Source organism: Lemur catta, chromosome 8, assembly GCF_020740605.2.
Source record: "Lemur catta isolate mLemCat1 chromosome 8, mLemCat1.pri, whole genome shotgun sequence".
Classification (NCBI taxonomy): domain Eukaryota; kingdom Metazoa; phylum Chordata; class Mammalia; order Primates; family Lemuridae; genus Lemur; species Lemur catta.
Genome location: NC_059135.1, coordinates 65,468,201 through 65,490,164, shown reverse-complemented (window position 1 = coordinate 65,490,164; position 21,964 = coordinate 65,468,201). Strand labels below are relative to the sequence as shown.

At 37.2% G+C, this 21,964-nt stretch overlaps 1 protein-coding gene across 2 annotated transcripts in view; it reads right to left on the bottom strand.

Moving 5' to 3' along the window:
* Positions 1 to 21,964, bottom strand: part of CCDC148 (coiled-coil domain containing 148) — a 223,985-nt gene that overhangs the window by 110,148 nt on the left and 91,873 nt on the right. For both annotated transcript variants that reach the window (XM_045559139.1, XM_045559140.1), the window contains 2 exons: positions 12,135 to 12,273; positions 10,928 to 11,134 (listed from right to left, as the gene is read on the bottom strand). In XM_045559139.1, coding sequence (XP_045415095.1) covers positions 10,928 to 11,134; positions 12,135 to 12,273 — 346 coding nt within the window. The remainder of the gene's footprint in view (positions 1 to 10,927; positions 11,135 to 12,134; positions 12,274 to 21,964) is intronic.

Here is a 21,964-nt window from a genome sequence, read left to right as displayed (position 1 = left end):
AAGTGTTCACTTACAAGTTTTAGAGTCAACATAGTTTTCATTTTAAATAAGTGAACACCTTTGAGTAGGATTGCTGGACTATGTGGTAAGTTTATGTTTAACAGTATGAAGAACTGCCAAAGTGTTTCACGAAGTGACTGTGTAACTTTGCACTCCCCACCAGAAATGTATGAGAATTCTAGTTGTTCCACATCTTTGTTAATATTTGACATAGATTTTTTTTATTTTAGACTTTCTGATGGGTAATTCTGATATCCCACTGTGGTTTTAATTTGCATGTATCTACTAACTAGTGATATTGAGCATCTTTACATGTCTTATTTACCATACATCTTCTTTGATGAAATGACTGAATACTTTACTCTTTTTTAAATTGGGTTTTTCTTATTAAGCTTTGAGAAATCTTTATAAATTCTGGATACAACTCCTTCATTAGATATATAATTTGCAAATATTTTCTCCTAGTGGGTGGCCTGTCTTTTTATTGTCTTGCCATTGTCTTTCAACAATTTTGAGGATGTCCAATTTATCAATTATATCTTTTAGGGATGGTGCATTTGGTATCATATCTGAGAAATCTTTATCCAAGCCAAGATCATAAAGATTTTCTCCTATGTTGTTTTCCCCTATGTTTATAGTTTTTGGTTTTACATGTAGGTTTATGATCCACTTTGAGTTAATTTTATATAGGGCATGAGGCATGTATCAAAGTTCATTTATCTTTGCATCTGGATATTCAATGGCTCACACCATTTTTTTCATAAGACTACTCTTTTTCCATTCAATTGACTTTGTATCTTTGTTGAAAATCAACTGACTTTAGATATGTAGATCTATTTCTGGATTCTGTTCCACTAGACACACTCAAAAAATTTTAATAGCTATGTATTTATTTTTAACAGGTATTAAAAAAATACTGGCTTTCCAAATCCAAGTTGTAACTTCCCCTCTTAAATTCCCCAGTACTTGAGATTATGGTTGCCTAACGTTTTATTGTATAAAGTCACTGTAAAATACAAACATCTATATTCCAGACCAACTATCCTCATTTGCAAAATATCTTGTGAGATGTTGTTATGACTTGCCACAGAAATATAAGGCTCTCATTATAAAGAACATTAAAAAGTACAGCCTCTTTTAAACTTTATAAAATAGACCCCAAAGCAGACAAATATGCTTTTAAAACTAAGACATTTTAAGAGTATGCTACTTGGAATATTTTTACTTGGAACTAATATGTAGATTCATCAAGTCCCCAAACCCTGTGGAATTTCAATTAGCTACCTGCCAAGAACCACAGATAGCATGATATAGCTGTATAGATGAAGTGCCATCTGCTGCTGTGACCAAAAATCACTCTGGCATGATGCTTATGGTTCCTCAGAGTTCTCTTGCTCCTGCCAATGTTATATCCATGGCTAACCACAGGGAACTTCTCTGTAAATGCCCCCAACTGCAGAAACTATGGGGAAGCTAGTAATGCAAGGGATTTATCAACAGCACTGATTATGCTGATGGTGTATGGCACAGTTGACCACACCAAGCACTCATGAACAAATGTCTTAAATTGTCAGAAATTATTGAATCCTTGTAAGTTCCTCCATTTAAGTTGCTCTTTTTTTCTCCAATCAAGGAAGTATATTGTGCGGGGATCACTAATGCCCAAGAATAAGAAACTTGCTATATCTCCTATTACTAAGGAAACACCCCCTAAGGTGATGTCAGAAGTATAAACAAAAGAAAATGACATCTATGAACATCGATAGTTATTATACAGCAAAAACATCTTTTCCCCCATATATAGTCACTTAGGCCATGTGACTGAAGGGTAAGCTTTTTGCAATCACCTCAACCTGAAATGTGATCCAATATGGGGCCCTGTGTGCCTGCAGGATCAATTCCAGCTTGGACCAGGAGAGCAATGAGTTATTACTGGTTCTGTCTCCTGTTTATCTTTAACCTAAAGCCAGCAACCAGGCCGGTTAGCATAGCATAGCTAGACCCAGATACCATCTGTATCAGAGTTTTTAGTTGCACACAGAAGAATCCACCCTAGTTAGTTTAGCAGAAAGTATTAATTACACAGTTTTAGATAGCTCACAAAATCTTTGGAATAGGCAGAGAAGCAAGCCCTAGACTAAGTGTCCGGAAATAACGTCAAGAACCAAGTACCACAGAGCTGGTCTGGTAGAGGCCACACTGCCTCTGGCATAATTGGGAAGTTGCTGCCATCACTACTGACCCAGAACATGCTGCCTTTGGTTATGACCACACCAGCAAAAGGAGTCATCATGCTATGTCTGTCTCTTTATAACACCCTTTTTCTTCACTTGTCATTTTCAGTAGTTTGACTAACATGTACCTAGCTATTGTTTTCTTTATGTTTATCCATCTTGGAGCTTGTTGAGCTTCTTGAAAATATTAGTTGATGCTTTCATCAGATTTGGTAAGTTCCTGAATATTATTTCTTTAATATTGCCTCTATTTCATTCTCTCTCTCCTCTTTCTAGAACTTTAATTACACATATAATAAACCTTTTACCATGTTCCACATATCTCCTATGTTCTCTGCTCTATTCTGGTTTTCATTTTATTATTTTCATTTTATGTGCTTCAGTTTGAATATTAATATTTTCTATTGACCTGACTTAAGTCACTAATTCTGTCTTCTGCTATGCCCAGTTTGCTGTGAAAGTCCATCCAATGGTAAGATGGCAAATTAATACAATCTTAACTTACTTTACATTTCTAGAATTTCCATTTGACCCATTTTCATATATTCTAATTCTCCACTGAAATCTTACATATTTTCATCCATTTTATCCATGTTTCTTCCATTTTCCTTAACAAATGAATCATCTTTTAACTACAACATCTGGATCATTTTTGACACTATTTTATTCCTTGATTATCTGTCACTTTTCCTGGGTGGTTTTTTTTTTTTTTTTTTGAGTGTTTGGTAATTTTTATTGTATCCTGGACATTGTGAGTGATATATTGTAGAGCCTCTGGATTACATCATTTTTCTCTAAGCCATGCTGGGTCTCAGTCAGGAAGACAGTTAAATTGCCAGAAAATCTCCTGGATCTTGTTGATGCTTTATTTTGGCTTTTTAAAAGGTAAGTCTGTTTCATTTTTGTCCATAATTCTAGAGCACAGCCCTCACCCATAAGGCATGGCGTCTGTGGGGTTTCAGCCAAATGTGTAGAGTGTTCACCAAAATTTCTCTACTGGGCTAGAACTTGAACACCTACACCACCCTAGACCTGTGTCCTATGGCCTCTGAAATCTCCTAGTAGCTGTTCTTTCTGTTGGTCTTTTGGTATCTCACCCTGTGCATTTGGAGATTAGGAGCTGACAAAAGACCCAAGGGGTATCTTTATATATTTTTTGAAGGCTCGTTATTTGCCACTCTTTCATCTCTAGTACCCTGTCCCCAAAATCTCACCTACCTTTGCAGCCCAAACTCCAATCCCTGTTTCTTTCACCTATCAAAACTATCAATGCTCTGCTTGGGTTATACTTCTCTCCATCTCATATTGAAAAATGACCTCATGAAGAAATCCAGGGTGAATATGGGGCTCACTTTCAAAGCTGCTCTTATTTCAAGGACCTTATCCATGAACTGTTTGTCCAATGCCTGCAAACATTTTTTTAAACATTTTGTTCAGTTTCTATAGTTGTGTGAGGGTGAGTCTGATATCAGTCATTCATAATCTGCACAACTGGAACTCAGGAAACTCTCTATTTGCATTAAAGTACCACCCACATCTGATTTGTGAAACCTAAGGCCAAGTCTGTTCTCAAACTGCAAAGGAGGCTGAAATCTGTGGAGAAGGGGGATTATGGAAGGAACCAATATTATAGAGAGCTATCAAATGTGGACAGGGAATTCAAATGATGGTTATTCAAAAAAGGATCTTCTGTCTCAACATTATCTGATTTCCCTCATTCCCATGGCTTCTTGACCAGGTTGTACAATCAGCTAGAAATGGGAATAAGGAATGTAAAAACAAGATGAAGTGGAGAAGACAACTAAGTGCCTGGTGACTTTGTTCATGCCCAAAATATACCTCAGTTTAGCCAGTTTTTATTTTTAAAACTACATTTGGCATCTTGGAATATTCAACATTGACAATTAAGTCTTGTCCTTCACTTCTTAATGACTTTGCACATCATGTACTTGTTTCTACAGCAAGCTTCCTGATAAATAAGTTAGAAAGAAGGTAGTGAGAATAGTACTATATCAAGAGGTATTGAAAAGAGGAAGAAAATGCCTGAGGCTTATATACTTTATTTCAACAAAAGTTACTGAGCACCTGTCATCCTTCAAACACTGAAAATCTATGGAGTGCGGGGCAGAGTTTTACACCAAGATGAATAATACGGGATTCCTGCTTGCACTTGTATTGGGGACATAGATATTTCAGGGTTCCTTGATCACAATCACTGGCAAGGCTGAGTTATGTACAAAAGGTTAGGAAGAACAAAGAATATATTGAATCTCGTCAGGGACTCAAGAAAATCTCCCTGTTGCAGACATTTGAGCCAAATCTTGAAGATGAGTGAGATTTAGCCAAATGAAGGAAGGTACAAGAGGCATTCTAGGCAAAGACAGGAAAAGCTAGAGAAAAACACAGAGACAGGAAACAGAATGTTGTGCTGTGCAGTGGCAGGGGTAGAGGGAGAGTGGATTACAAGGAGTTTGGTGTTCCTAAATTGTAAGGTATAGACTGGAGTGTGTCAGGCTGGAAAGGGACCTGGGGCCCATGTAACTGAGTACCTGGAAAGCCACGCCATGAAGTTAGACCATTATTGTAAGCAACTGAGAAGTTATCATCAGGGGATGGCATACCAGAATTGCATTTTGGATAGGGCATTCTGCCTGTAATTTAGGGAAGGATTTCAGAAGGGCAGGATGTGAAGCACAGCCATTAGAGGGCTGGTGCAATCATTCAGGAGCAATGGCCAGGGCCCTGTGATAGAGAGGAAGGGGTAAATAGTCAAGAGATAACATTTTCCAAAGCTGGTAAATGGCCATGAGGGTGAGGGAGAAGAGGAAGCTAAGTTTCAAGAAAGATGTCCAAATTTACCACAGGAAATTGAAGATTTCCATTTTGGACACTGAGTTTGAGGCATCTGTAGATTTCCAAGTTGATATAATTAGCATATAGCTGGATATATGGGGTTCAAGAGAGAGCTGTGCAGGGATGGGAAAAAAGATTTGACAGTAATTAGCATATAAGGGCAGATGAAATCATAAGGATGCTTGGGGACAAATGATACAGAGAAGGGCAAAGTGCAAGAAGAGAAAACTGGAAGATGCCAGGGTTTTAGGAATGGGTGGACAGCAAGAAATACACAGGTAGTCTTAGAAGCACTTTAAGTGTGGCAAAGTATATAGTCTGATAGAAGCTGAGGGAGTAAAGAACGTCAATGAGTGGGTGGTCAACTGGGAAATGAAGTGGAGAGGTCCAGCGGTATCAGGATGGAAGAACATTGGTGGGACTAGGTTATATGGGGGTCACCGGTGACCTTGGGGAAAGGAGAGGATTTAGGTGGATTGGAGAAGTCAGAAGTTCTGGGGACAATAATGTAGATCATTTTTTCAAAAGGTTCATTTCAAATGAAAGGGTAGAGCTAGGGACAGCCCAAGAGCGAAGGTGACTTGGTTACAGGTTTCTTTATATAGGAAAGACTGAACCATGTGTACAGGCTGAGGGAAATTCTACAAAGAGTAAGAAAAACAAAAATAAGGGAAGGTAACAATCCCAATCATATTTCTGAAGCAATTAGATGGGTCAATGTTCCAAACATTAGGGAGAAGGACTGGACTTGAACACATAGACATCCTGTCTCTAGAGGAAGGCTTGGCAACCTGGCAAGAAATGGAAAGATATGAGGTACAGAGGAAGGAATTAGAGGTCATTTTCACTCCTCAATGACTTTTCTTGATAAAGTAGGAGGTGACTTTTCTCCTGGGAGTCTGGAGATGACGGTGCATGGTGTTAGGTAAGGGTTTTGAGGAATGGCAATCATTTGGAACAGTTATAAGAGGAATGTGAGAATGGGCAAACTGAGGACAAAACCAAGGCCTCCCATGTGGCATTGAGAGTCCAGATGAAGTTAACTTTTCCCCAACAGTACTCAGCCACCCAGCATGGAAGCAAAGAAAGTCAACTGTGAGCCAGCTCTGGGAATGAGGTTCCCCAGCCATGCCGTGGAAAGACAAGGACGCTAAGGGGTCAAGTGCACAGCTCACCCAGCAGTCTAGGGCTGCATTCTGGGAAAAATTGGGGGATCAAAGAACAGGCTTTGTGGGAGCAGGAGAATGAGTCTCTACTTCCTCCCTTTCCTCTCATCCCTCTGGTGAGAGGCCTAAATGCATCTGCCTGCTCTGGCAACCACTGACAGCAAACCAAAATAAAACAAAGCAGAGACACAGAAAGAGCACGAGAGCACATTAAATCAAAATTCCTTTAACACTTTTCTTAAAAGACACCAATCATCTAAATCACCCCCCAAAAGCCCTTTTAAATTCCAAAGCTGAGAACAAAATTATTGTTAAATGTTTAATTAATGTTTATTATAGCTAGCATATTAGTTTAGAAAGGTCAAATTTATGATACAATGAAGTAATATTTTTCACATTCTGTGGGTCTACTTTATAGCACACTGTGGCCTAGAGCATAATAAATATCTTCTATTATTTTGTAGGATTCTTGCAGGGAAACCTGTGTGGGGCTGAGATAATACTGTATTTCAAGTGGAATGAGCTGGTATGAACCTTAGGCAAGTCACTTCATCTTTCAGGACCCAGCTTTCAGACTTGTAAAGTGAAGAATAGGAATAAATCAACAAGTTTCCATCCAGATGAAAAAAATCATAATTTAACATTTTAAATTACTATGGCATTTATACATTTATTCCTTTCTTTTTATGATATGTTTTTGGTCCCAGCTATAATTTATTGAGCTTCAGTCCCTCATCAGGAACACAAATTCGAACAACGATACCATCTCTATAGGAAAGAGAATCCATTTTACTACAATTCACTTTATGTTCCAATTTCTCTATTCTCTTCCCACATTTACCCTTTGGAGGTTTTGCCCCTGAAAGTTCAGAGGTATTTGTTACCCCACATAATGTTTTCCCCTGGAGCCACGCCCCTGATTGCAGGAGGTAGAAGTTCTGCAGTAACCTCTACACATCTCAACTTAGACTTGTGATTGAAGGTAATACCATAAAATGCACATAAAGCATTTGTTAGAATGCCTGATATATAGGGGGCACTCGATAGAGTGTGCCTGATACATTGAACAGTGTGATGTGTGGAAAATAATCAAAACACAGCATTATTTTCATGTCCCCATTCAGGTGTTTCTCCTGTCACCAGATGAAAACTCAGCAGAACGTATGGCTCCCTCTTGGGTTGCAGAGGGGCCCACAGTAACTTCAAGTCTCAAAACACAGCCTTGGATTCAAAATTAATGTGTCCAGTTACAAGAGACTAGTCAACTCTTCCCTCTTCATTCAGAAATGAAAAGAGAAAAGATTTCTCTTTTCATTCCCTACATGCTTAGGCCATCAGAGTCCACAGGCGGGAGAGGGAAAAGGGGAGGAGAAGCAAAGGAAAGGACAGCAAAGCTCTCATTTGACTGGTGACTGACACTGTTCTAAGCAAACTTGGTGGGTGGTTAATGCTGACGCTTACCCTCTAGCAGTTTTGTTGTCTTAATTGGTAGCTGGGCTGTTCCTAGAAAAACATCCCTGATGTGGATCATGCACACTTCCTTTGACTAGTCACTTCTCTTCCACCTATCAGGTTCCCATTTATTATTTTTCCACCCCACTGTTTTTGGAGTCCCCTCACCTCTGGTAGAGCAGAAAAACCTTGTGCAAGATTCCTTTGACAATGACTCCTTGCCACTAGCCAATGATTTCTTAAATAGGGCACATAAAATATCGGTGAATAATCTTTCATTAGGACCTTCCAGCTTCCATTTAGGTACAGAGAGTTAGAAAGAATGTTGCTCCCACTTGAACTGCAAGAAAAAGCTGAACCGCCTACCTCGGGACCTTTCTTGAGCCCATCAGAGAGCAGAGGTCCCGCAAAAATCTAGTGCAGGGGAAGGAAAAAGAGTGTGGCAAGAGACCCTCTCTGAGGCACAGGCCTAAAGCCTGCCCCTACTGTGAGCAAAGTAATGCTGATTGCCAAAAACTGGAAACAACAGGTGAATGGAAAAAAAAAAAAAAAAAACGTGATCTATCCATACCATGAAATACTGCTCATCAATAAAAAGGAACAAACTGTTGATATAAACAACAACGTACCTGGATCTCAAATGCATTATGCTAAGTGAAGAAAGTCAGATTCAAAAGGCTGCACACCATTTGATTACATGTATATGATATTCTATAATATAACAGGCAAAACTGTAAGGACAGAGAACAGATTAGTGGTTTCCAAAGGCTGGAGATGGGTGAGGGATTGGCTACAAAGAGGTATGAAGGGTTTTTGAGGGGTAGTAGAATGGTTCTATATCTTGGTTGTGGTGATAGTTACGTGTCAGGCATTTGTTAAAACTCACAAAACTATACACTAAAAGGGGTGATTTTACTGTATGTAACTTATCTCAAAGGCATTGCAAAATAAAAAACAGTACTTCATTAAAATTAAGAAGTTTTGTTCATTCAATGACACCATTAAAGTGAGGAGACAAGTCATTCATTCGGAGAAAATAAAAAGAAATACCACTTGCATACAGAATATATAAAGAACATACAAATGAGCAAGAAAAAAGCAGACAACCCAATAGAAAATGGGCAAAAGACTTGAGTGGACATTTCACAAAAAAAGGATATTCAAATGGCTAAGAAGCATACGAAAAGATGCTCAACATCTTTATTCCAAATGCAAATGAAAACCATAATGAGGTACAACTGCTCAGTCACCAGATTAGATCAAATTAAAGATTACCAACACCAATGTTGGTGAAGATGTGAAGCAATTGACACTGGTTGCAAATTTGTATAATGACTTGAAAAACTATTTGGCAGTATTTACTATAAAGCTAAACACACCTGAGCCTTATGAGCCAGCAATTCTGCTCCTAAGTATCTATCCAATAAAATGGACTGCAAACATCCACCAAAAGACATGTTCAAAAATGTTCATAGCACCATTATCACAATAGCAAAAACCTGGGAACAACTCAAATGTCCATTAATAGGAAAACATATACACATATAATGAAGGAATACAATAGGCATACATATACACAGCAATGAAGAGGAACAAATTACTGTGACGTGCAACAAGGATGAAACGGGCATGAGCATGAGCACAAAGGAGCATATACTGTATGTATGATTTGATTTGTATGATGTTCAAGAATAAAAACTAATCCATGGTGATGCAAAATGAATATAAACAAACCAGAAACACAGGACTTGTCTGGGCCCCTGACCCCTGTGTGTTTCTGATCAGCCTGAAGACCAGAAGAAACATGCGTTCGCTCTGTAGCCCATGGTAGATCAGCCTTGACACGGCTTCTATTCATTTTAGATACCAAGCTTATGCAATGCCAAAGAATATATACTTTTGTTTTGAAAAAATGTAGAGAAGGCATTTTTTTCTCCACTGTTTTAAAAGAGGGACCTTGGTTTCATATAATATTAATTGCTATAACTTAGTGGCTGCCAGGTTTTTCCTATCAAGAGAATAAAATTTCTTGTTGTACCATCCTCCTCCTACCATATCATTTCTCAACAAATCAAGATCTGTGCACTTTAGGGATGTTATACCTCAACACAATTTGGGTTTTTTTTGTTTGTTTGTTTTTTGTTTTTGAGACAGAGTGTTGTTTTGTTGCCTGGCTAGAGTGAGTGCCATGGCATCAGCCTAGCTCACAGCAACCTCAAACTCCTGGGCTTAAGCAATCCTACTGCCTCAGCCTCCCGAGTACCTGGGACTACAGGCATGCGCCACCATGCCCGGCTAATTTTTTCTATATATATTTTAGTTGGCCAGATAATTTCTTTCTATCTTTAGTAGAGACGGGGTCTCGCTCTTGCTGAGGCTGGTCTCGAACTCCTGACCTCAAGCGATCCACCCGCCTCCGCCTCCCAGAGTGCTAGGATCACAGGCATGAGCCACCGCACCCAGCCAACACAATTTGTTTTTAATGACTCCTACCAACACTCCTGGGGGGTCGTATCCATATCGGGCCTCCAGGCCTCACGCACCTGCACCTGGTCCGGGAACGCGGTTTCTCCTGAGACAGAGGCCACCCCTGCTTTCAGTTCTGCCACCAAGGCAGCTCCTCCGTACTTCTCTGTGAGTATCAGACGCCAGTCCTCAATCCTCCCAACCACAGGAGTTTTCTGTTAAGTCTCCAAGCCATCTGCGAGTTCCCCAGACAGTCCTGGGTCTGAGGAGGAGGAGGAAAACTTCATCTACTCCCCCACACTTTGTTGAGGGCTCACACACAGCCCTGTAAGCTTGCCCTAATGTGTCTCCTCACCAATCCTCTTTCCTCTCTATAACCTGACCTCTTTAATATCTTTGATGTGAATGAGAAGTCCAAGACTCTTTGCATTGGCATTAGACAGTTACTTCATAATTACACTCTGCATTTTTGTCCAGCACCTTGGTCTGCTGTGCAGCATCTATGGTTGGTGTTGGATGTCTCCATCAAAACCTTGATATTAACATCCTGCTGTAATAATTTATGGTTGAACCATGTGAAATTGTTGACTATTTTTGACCTAAATATTAAATTGCAATTTCATATGATTCAAACTAACAGTTTATTCAAGACAGGCTTTTTAGAGAAACTAAAATTTAGGTTGGGTTTGAACAAAAGGGAAAAGTGGGTTCTTACATGAATACCCAAAATACTGAAACACCTGTGAAGCATCTTACCTTGGCTTTCAGATCAGCACACAATTCCTGTTGCTTTTTCCTGTCCTTCGCCAACGTGCTTTCCATTTCGTGAGTTGCACAAGCCTCGATGAGGGTCAGCACAGCCTTCTGTATAAAGTCTTTCCTATTCTTATTCCAATTTGATAGCAGGATCCTTCGCTGCTCCCTAGCAAAGCGATATTGGTCACAATATTTCTCATGTTCGACCTGAGAAGATAACAGATGGTGAATACTTATTATTAGGAAAATGAGCCTATATTTTATGGCTTTGTTACAAAAATGAATAAAATGAAATATAACAAATGATTTTGAAAAATTGGGGACAAACACCTTAATAGTAAATACAGCAACCAGGAACCAGGTACTGTCTTCAGAATTCTGAGCAGGTGGCTAACTAGAGACTGAGGCCAAGTCATTGAATGTTTGTAAATTATACAGTAACTGCTATACACATGTGAATGTTGTTGTTACTTGCTTAATTTTAAAAAATTACAGAATATATGATAATATTTCATAGCACGGCTTATTTAAAAATTAAGGGTCTGTGTATTTATTTACATGTATAAGATGAATTGTTGTGAAATTAATTGGTAACATGCTAACTTCTATTGTCTTGCCTTTGTGGTCTTGTTGACTAAAGAACAAAACAATAATTTCCCAGTTCCTTCTCAGGGAAATTTCAATCATATCTTTGAGTTCTGTATTTGGGGTATTTGTATTTCAGACCCTACTAGGGGTATCAAGCAGAGTTGTCATGGGGTAGACAGAGGTAAGTGCCAGCCCCCAAGCTGAAGAGTTGTCTTCCCACAGCTAGGATTGAGGTGTGGCAGGCTCTGTGGATGGAGAAGCAGGCACTCCACTTTCAGGCCAGACCTGGAGATAGCCGAATCTCTGAGGGTGGGCAGGTGACTATATGGACACCTGGGGGTCAAATACCAGCAGAGCAGCCCTGGGAGCCACAGTGTAGATCTCTGCAGCAAGTAGGCACAGAAAGAGTAAATGTGGCCAGAGGGACCCTCGCCTTCTCATGGACTGTAAAGAATTTTTATAAATGACCTGCACAGGCTTTCAACTTAGAACCCCATTATTTTCTAGAGTGTAGGGAAAAATAATTTTTAGAGTACCATTTAATATATATGTCTATTGCTTAATAATTATTGACCACTAAAACAACTTAATTTGCCGTAATATAGAGTCTAGTACTCACCAAATCATGCCTAGATTTGTGAGGATAATATCTTTGTAACATGTCCAGATATAGAGTCCTTCTGCCAACAAGATCTCCAGAGTATTGATCCACAATAGCCTGGTAAATCCAGTGGTCTTCTTCACTTAGTTGGCAGTTTCTGGAAGCAACAAAAATGTTATAACATATTGCTGAGTAGTCATTGAATTTCAGGGACCTCAAACCATGCAAGCTATTAGCAAGTAGTGATAATTATGTAAAAATGAGGTTTCTGTGTTTTTTTTCATACATTAGCCAAATTTAATGTCTGTTACACAAAAGTTTCAAATTTTAATTCCGTGGGTTCTTTCAATTCTTTATTTGGTCTTGCTATAACTTCCAGACATGATTTGAAGAAGTTTAATGAGGCATAACAATTTCTTAAATATTTATTATATCTTGCCCATAACAATATTTTAAAAATCATGACCAATGAATGAAATAAACAAAGATTAGAAAATAAATTATTATGCATACAGATTTAAAAGGAATTTTACTTATTCAACAAAGGGAAATACAAATATGAACAGTTATGTGAACAATTACATAAAGGAAAATAAAGACAAAGTCAGAAAGGCACTTACTTAAGATCTGACTTCAAAGGAAAGTCTAAAATTATCTTTTACTTTATCCTCTTAACTTCTTGCTTTGTAGGGGGTAATACTAAATATTGGTAGTGAAAAATAACCAAAAGCATTAAATTTCAGATTACTAAAGAAATCATTTGTAATAGAATCCCTTCAAGTCACCTTCCCAATAACATATCCGCTATACTTCAGAGTGCCTTTTTCATTTCTGAACACTCCCAGGCACTGGCCTGGTTTGTGTTCTACATAAAGTATCAGCAAAGTCCTATGCAGAGTGAAAAGTTTACAATATCAGCTTGAACTCTAAACTGAATTAATGCCTCTTTATATTCTGAGTTTATTTGCATATTATTATTCCTGTTTAATCAATTAGAATAATCAAATACAGATGCAATCAGAGGGAATATTCTTAGCAACAAATATTTCTTTGATCCAAGATGAGGACTTGCCATTGTTTATTTGTACCATATCAATGGTCTTACACTTTAAAGTTAATTGTGCAATTTAAAGAATTTTTATGTCTTCCATGCCCCTGAAAAAAGTATACTTGACAATTTAAAACAGAATAAAACACCTTTTAAATAAGTGATACCGATGGGAATTCCACTGTCCTCAGACAAGGTTTCTGTAAAGTGTATCATTGCTCTGGTAAGCAACAAGAAAGAGAAAAAATCTTATTTGAAGAAGAAAATCCTCTTTACTTGCTCCATATGGGGGGGAAAAGGGTTGGAGGTGTTCTACCAGAAAGAGGAATACTCTACAGCTCTTAAATATGACATGATAATTTATTGCAGAGAAAAAATTTTAGATGAATTCATTGAACACACCAAGTGTTTTCGTCCTGTCTGAACACTTATGTATGTATAGACAAAGCCTTCTGCAAATAAAACAGTACAAATAGGACTATTAAGCCAGATTAAAGGTTTGCCCGAATGTACTTGGCATTTAAAACACCCTCAGGTTTTCATGGACAATGTCTCAAGTCCCCTGTCAATGAACCCATCTTCATTCATGGTAACAGGAATACTAATTCTTTATTACTACACCACAAACAACAAATAAAAAATAGAAGTAAAGTCTGTGTCCTCGTTAGTGTTTTTAAACTCTTTCTGTAATCAAAGGGACTTGAACACCGTTTGAATTTCCACCTTCATTTGATTACAACCATGGATGTGTGGTGTGTGTCCTGGGGAGTGGGAAGCAACAGAATCTAGATCCAACAGTTTTCAGGTTTTTTTGTCATTCATCCATATAAAGGATGCTGTCGGTCCAGGCTCAGATCACCTTTATTAGATGGAGTTCCCATCACCAAGATGCTGAGTCTTGGCTGAAATGCACAGATACCCCTTCTTTCTCTGGAGAATTGTCCTGGGACAACTGGGAACTGCCTCTCCCAGGAAGCTGCCCTCCACCCCTCTTTCAAGGGCCAACCAAAACCAATAACTGAGGACAAGGAGGTACAGAAGGCCAGCCCACTTGCCTCCAGAGGGGACCAACTCTGTGATACCATTTGTGCTCTGGAGTTTCCCGGCAGGGGCAAACTGCAACCAGTCTCCCCAGAGACCTCCTCTAGCTTAGACATCCTCCCCTCCTCTACTTGGCTTCCATCACAGCTCTTTTCCTGAGAGCATCTCCCAATAAATCACTTGTTCTAGGAATCCCTGTCTCAGATTGTTGATTGTTTCTACACAACCGATGCCAAGATAATCTATAAGCAATCTTACCCATAATTTTCAAAAATAGTTTAAATCTTTAGTAAATGGAAAAGTAATTCCAAACTAATTCCTTTGATATCTCATACTTAGTAGTGGTGCAAGATTATGGCTGTCCTCAAAGAGAAAGTGCAAATAGCAAACATTTACAAAAATGCTTTTCAAATAGCAGTACACATTAAGCAGTGTACATTGCTATAAATAAATACAGCAGCAGGAGGATTTGTGGCACTCAGTGCAGTTTTATACATTGCGTGAATGTATTAATTAGGTGCCATTTTAGTGACTACATTAAAATCACTTAAATATATGAAATTATAAAATATTAAAGTCAAACATTGCAAGCATGCCATGAAGTGCCAGCACATACATTTTGACCTTCTTGTTGATTTTTAGAAGCCTCATATTCTGACAGCTTTTTCTAGTTACCACAATTAGGCAAATTGGAAGTCATTTTTTAGTACTTGTAGAATAAAAATAAAAAATATGCTTAAAGGAAATGATATATAAACACTCACAATATTATTTTTTTTTAGAATATGTATTTATAGCAGTTTCCAGAGCTACAGGCTTAAATCTTGAGGCAAATAGTCACACTGGCAATAATAATGACACAGCCCTACATCTCCGTTAGAATCTGCTAGTGAGGGAGGGAGAAATCTCCCACTGCTATATATACAGCCTTATATAAACTGAGTCTTTGGATAGCAAAAACCTAAGAAGCGTATTCAAACATAATAGCCTCTTCACAGTAACAAAGTAGCCATTTCCTAGAAACCCGGCCTTTTAGTCTCTAAAATAAAATCAAATTCAATGCATCTGTATTTCTAAATTCAAATCTGTGCATTTATCTTTTTAAATCAAATCTTCTTTTCTTTGTACCGAAAAATCTATATAAAATAGCTTTTATCTTTCAAAGTTCTTATTTCATTTAACTGCTTTGCTGGTAATTTTGATGATAGAACTAGCTAAATTACATAGACAGTGAAAATTATTCTGATCCCTTATCTACTTTCTGAATTTGAAAAATGACTCTATAATTTTAAAGAAAATTTTGAAGAAAACTTTAAAACTATCCTAAACTTTTACAAATTAAAAAATCTTTAGACAACAAAATCTTTAGCAGTTCTCTACAATTTCTATTTCTTTTTGGCCATCCAAATTTTCTAATTTAAAGTGCTTCAGGATATTCATTTTTATCATAACACACCAAAATTTTACAGTTTGCAGGTTTATTGAGCACTTCTAACACTTCAAGAAATTTCAGCCTGCAGAAGTGAGAGATATTTACCACTCAATCCCCACTCATCAACCCCATCCCCAAATACTGATGACCCCAAATATTGAAAACCATTATTGCGTTATGATTTCTCAGGAAGCGAGACAAAACAGGTAATTCAGAAAACAAGAACAACAGAGCTGTGAAAATTCAACCTGACCCAGGCTGACTGTCTCCCTAATTCTACCTGTTTGCGCTATTCCAAAATCCTACATTGATTCACAATTAACTTAGCTAATTAGTTTTCATCATAGTCATGATAAAACCACTTTCCTTGGGTTCTGATTCCATGACATTGAAACACATTTTGGGGCAGGAGGGCAGGCAACGGTGGAAAACAAAATACTTAAGGATAACAGGTACATTCACAACCAAAACAAGTTTATGAAACTAAACATTGTGTTCACAAACTGGCTTAAAGCTGTTTTATATTTTCTCAGAGTGAAGGGAGCTTTCCAGGCAAAAGGGTAATGAGTGCCTCCCGCAGCTAGCTGATGCGGTTATCAGCATCTGATGGCTACCTGAAAGGGCACATGGCCATGGAGAATCTGACCTAAAGAAAAACTCTTATCTCTTAAAGCCCAGCAGTGTGAAGGGACACCTCGTGCCCCTCCTCTAAGAAGCAGGAGTGCAGTGAGGCTCTGGTGGGGCAATGCAGAGAAGAGAAAGTTCTGCCACAGTCCCCTTGTCTGGCTGCATTGGGTCTGACTCTCTGGAAAACACAATTCTGCTTCAGTTTTCCGTGTTGTCTTTCCAAATCAGACCCGTCCAAACACCCAATCTAATCATCCTGGTTCCCAAAATTGTCTCTTCACCCACCAACCACCCCAGCCCAGGCCCACTGTCCAAAGATAAATCTATCTCTGATTTTCAGTCTGGTTTATAAGAGTATCCCTGGTCCCAGACCATTTTTGACCTTCAGAATCCTCTCCTTGAATTTTCTCTGAGTATGTACTTTCTCTTTTCTCTTCCCAGGTCGTCCATTCCCACTTAGTAGATCACCTCCAGGGGCCCTGGGCTTCCCTCAGTTTGGCTACGCAGCTGGCAGCTGACAACCAGAATAGAGCGGACTTTCAGGAGCAAGGTCAAAATTCACTGAATTGAAGAATCAAGAAAAAAAGTGTCGCATAGGGTAAAGCCAGAACTTGTACCAGCATCCAAAGTCTCGTTCTACTGAGGGGTGACAGGAAAGTGAAATATGGCAGGGTTCTAAAAGTTCTCTCTCCAGAATTTCTTATAGGCAAGATTTAGAGATGGGAATCTGGTCAGAAGAGAAAGCTATGTGATTTATTTGGAAGCTGCATTTTCCAAACAGCAAGCACACTGTTTTAACTTAGATCGTTTTTTTCAGAGTAGTTCAAATAGAAAGCTCAATTTTTTTACTTAGAAGGTGCATTTTCTGAAGGTAGAGTAGCAGGGATGATGACAAGCCTCCTAAACCATTCTTTGCTCCCAGCATCCATCTACCATTAGTTTTAAGAGGCAACAAAATTTCTAGTGGAAGTTTTGAATAACATGATCATGATAAAATAGCTTTTTAAAAGTAAAATGTGATGGCTCACCCACCCCATATGCTGGGTTTTAAGTAACTATATTCATCATAAGAAGTGTGAGGAAAAGAAAATTGTAGCAGACATAGACCCTACCCTTGCCCCAGCGCACCAGAATGCTGACTTTATTCAGCACCTACCCTCCTCCTTCTGCACGTTTCCCGGCTTCAGGAGAAGGGAGCCCCACCTCCAGCCCTGGGAGTGAATCTTGATTCATCTTAAACCATTCACAAACATCCATGCACAAGTTTCCCCGTACCTCTAGCAGATGTTTGGTAGGAGCATGGACAAAAGTGCCACTTTTGGCCAATGAAATGTGAGGGGAAGTCTTCTGGGGCAAAGGTTTCCTAGCTCTTAAAAAGTCACAAAGAAGGAAAGATGCTTCTGGATGTTATGTAGAACTGCTGCAGTCATCTAGCAGGAAGTCATCTAACTTGCAGGAAGGCAGGGCAAGAGAATGCAGAAAACCAGACCTCGCTGTACTTCGACTTCTCTACCTCTGGACTTCTTATTCAATAAGAAATAGCTTTATTATTCATATTACTTTGAGTTGGGTTGGGTATTCTCTTATAGCTAAAGATAGCCTAATTGATAGCTATCTGAAGAAAGAAAAATGACTTTTAAAATACAGCATCCTAATATTGCTTTGGAAGGAAAGTACTATGAAGGGATGAAGAGACAAAAGAGATACACACCCAATATGGCCAGAGATCAGCTTCTAGTGATCAATACTCTGCAACTGATTGAGGGAAGACTAATAATGTTCAACACCAAGGACCATTTTTAAGACAAAACATAACAAAACAAACAAAAAACACCTCAAACTTAAATGAATAGCATCAGTGAAGACAAGATCATCTACAAATACATTATTTGATCTAAATTTTTTTCAATCCTTATGTGGAGCTAAATCTGTTTCCATGTTAACATTTTTATTCTTCACTTTCTGGTGGAAAGAACATTTTTAAGTGCAGTAAAGTTGAATTGAACAAAGTTACCTTATATAGACATTACGATTCAATTTTCCAGGTCCAAAAGCAAGAGTAATGAAACTGACCTACTTCTTTGGGGTGGTATGAAGAAAAATTTAATTAACCGTCATGACAGCTTCTGAAATTTTAATTGCCACATAAAAATACTTTAATATCATCTCAAACCAACTACCAGTAATCATTAAGAAGTTGTAAGAATGAATTAGAAGAATGATTCTTTTTCTCAGCTTATTTTTTAGACATTAACAATGTTCAGCTTTATGTTCTTTTATAGGCACTAATGTGGCAAATAAACATAAACCTGTGAATGTAATAATTATAATTTCTTACATTACTTGTTCTCCATAATGTCACTTCTAATAATACAGTTTCCTCAAAGTGTTATATTTTAACCACAGTTGGACCTCAAGGTTTAAGGAGTGGGGGAAACTTCTGATGAACAATATATTTGGTATATAAAATAAGTGTTAAAATTCTTCTCATGTCAAAATTAGACAACCTTGTTCACAGAAATTTTAATCTTTACTTATAGCTACACATATTTTATTATTTTCATAACAAATATTCTATCTATATTATCCATGCTTAAAAATAACAAATGTCAATTTTCCTAGACACAGATCTGTCAAGCTGCTATGCTTCCATTTTCTCCAGTCATATCTACTCAAGATTAATTTGATCTCACACCTAGTGAATAATAGAAACCTCTTGTAAACGATTTTCACTCCTCCACCCTATAAAACCCAGATTTTTCAGTTTCCTAAGGTATTGAAAATGTAGCCTCATGTACCATTATGCTGTATAATCATTAGCTAAAACAATTACATGAAAATGCAGCTACAGACTGCAGTGATATTAATAATGACTGTTGAACTAGATATTCAAGCCACTGTTCTTAGATGTACTTTTCATGAATATATAACATGCAAATAAATATAATTAAGTAAAGGCAAACTCCAAGACTAGTTTTGGGGGTATCCTGCAGAAATTAGACTACTTTTTCCCCTCGATAAAATGCAATCCATCATAGCCAAGAAAATTTAAAATATATTTATTCCTACAACAAACCCAAAGTAGGTTGAATAATCACCAAATGTGGTTTTTGGTTCCAGAAAGAGTATAAAGCCATAAAGTAGTTATTTTCAATGATGTATTTAAGAGAAAGGTACTAAAGATACATAACAAAAATAAAATCATTGTCTACAACCATGACCCACCTCTTCCAACATCAGGTTGGACAATCATGTTGAAATGTGCCAAGAGAAAATGGGAGTTACAGTGGCCCAGGATATTGGTTGAGTGGGTCTTCTAACAAATGTGACTAAGTGAACACTGGAAGATCAAATAATTATGCCGCTGTTTCTGAGAACTTCTCCCTTTATTAATCACCCTTGGCACATACCAGCCCAGACTGGAAACATAGAACCTGAGACTGGACATGCTCAGGCACTGAAACTTCCAACAGCTCTGAGACTACATTCTCAGGAAAAAAAAAACGGCGCTCAGTAATTAAGGTTCCAGTGTTTTCACTTGTGACCTCATCAAGTAAGCAAATGTCAGTTACCTAGTATGCTCGTTTCCCTCTCTTTATTCTGGTCTTGTATTCATCAAGCAACAGTCACATATGTGAGCATTTGTTTATTTCAAATATTTTTTTAAAGAAAATTATGTGAGGCCACACACTGTTTGAGTGTTGCCTTCTGATGCTGGCTTTTATCCATCTCATTTTTATTAGCAATACAGTACATGGTTCACTTTGAAACAAGGGAAGAGTCAGGTTTATTATAAAAATTATGCATAGATTTCTTTCTTTTTTGGCAAAACTTTCATGTAAGGACAGTGATAGAGCTATGCTACATTGAGAAATATTTAAAAAAGAAAGATAAAGAGAATATGAACATGATATCGATGATATTCACACATGACAGCAATCTCCAATGCCCTGATCACCAAGTCCAGAAGATAAACCAAATGATATAAAGACTACTGATTAAAATAGAAATTGTTTTTACTTTTCTGGAAGACAATTTAACAATACTTGTAAAAGCCTTGGAATTTTTCATGCCCTCTGACTCAACAAATCTATCTCTAGGAATTCAACTTAAGGGAATAATTATGGACTTACTCAAAATATAGTGACAAAATTGCCTATTTCAAAGTTTTAAAAGAATTATCAAAATATGGAATAAATAATTGTCTAAAAATAAGAAATTGGTTACTTTATGTGGTGTAGCTGTATATTGTAATAGTATATATTTAATAAAAATATGTTGTAAAGAATATTAATATGTAATTTAAAACTTATAAGAATCCCAGTAAACATTTATTGAAGAAATGAATAACACTGGATATGATCCAAAACAGGAAAAACAGTAGATATGTGTACGGTATTTTTTCATTTTTATAAACAACATACATATATCTGAAATATGCAAAATATCACCACAGGATATGTCTGGGTACTGGGAATTTAGAATAACAATTAGTTTCTTCTCTTTGCTTACTTCTGTTTTAAAAAAATTCTCTAATAAATGTAATTATTTCTGTATTAAGAGAAAGATACATAAAAGGAAAAGCTAATAGAGTACTAAACAGTTATCTTGAATGTTACTAACAAGCTACTAACAAGCAGGGTAAAGCTACTAACAAGTAGAGTAAATTGAAAAATTTAATTGAAAAAATATGAAACTATGGGCATTGGCAATGTACATACAGAGGGGCAAAATTGTTACAATCACTGTGGATTTTAAATAGCAGTCAAATTCAGATCTCATAAAATAACAGAATATTAATTATGAACCAACATTATAAAATTTAATATACCTATCAAACAATAAAGTAGAAATTACTTGCTGTCTCTCTATAGATTTTTCCACATATTGACTTCAGATATGACATAGCTAAATGGAGCGTCAGACAATTAAGTCTCATCTATATGATTAATTCATCCAAATGTTAGGAAATTAAAGCCACAATTTCATCTGAATCTAAAACAAGCAATTAAACTTGTCTTCATGTTACTAATGAAATACAACCCAAATAGAATCTAAATAGCTTTGTGAACACACTGAATAAAGGAAGAGGTTCAATTGTAATCAAATTGTTTTTAAAATGTATTTCAGTAAAAGAGAACATTTTTTAAAGCTGTGCCATCCAAGATGTTAGCCACTAGCCACCTGTGGCTTAAAATGTGTCTAGTCCAAATTAAGATATATTGTAAGTATAAAATGCAGGCCAGATTTCAAAGACTTCGTATAAAAAATAGTTATTAATAATTTTAAAATATTGATTGTATGTTGAAATTATAGTATTTTGGAACTACTGGGTTAAATATGTTTAAAAATAAATTTTACCTTGTTCTTTTCAATTTTTTAATACAGCTACCTAGAAACTTGGCTGTTTGTTATTTAATTTTTACCCTTTGAAAATTCTTTTAGAAAATACATGCATATGGTTCAAAATTCACAAGGTATAATGAAAGGGGATACAGTGAAAATTCTTTCTCACACCTCATCCCTCAGGCATCTGGTTCCCCTCCCAAGAGACAAATGTGATCAATTTTTGTGCATTGTTTCAGATGTATAAAAGCAAATATAAAAAAATACATATGTTTGCTTTTCCCTGTTTTGCACAATGTATACTGTACATTGTTTGCTTAACTCTATACTTCATCCTAACCTTTGGCTATTGTT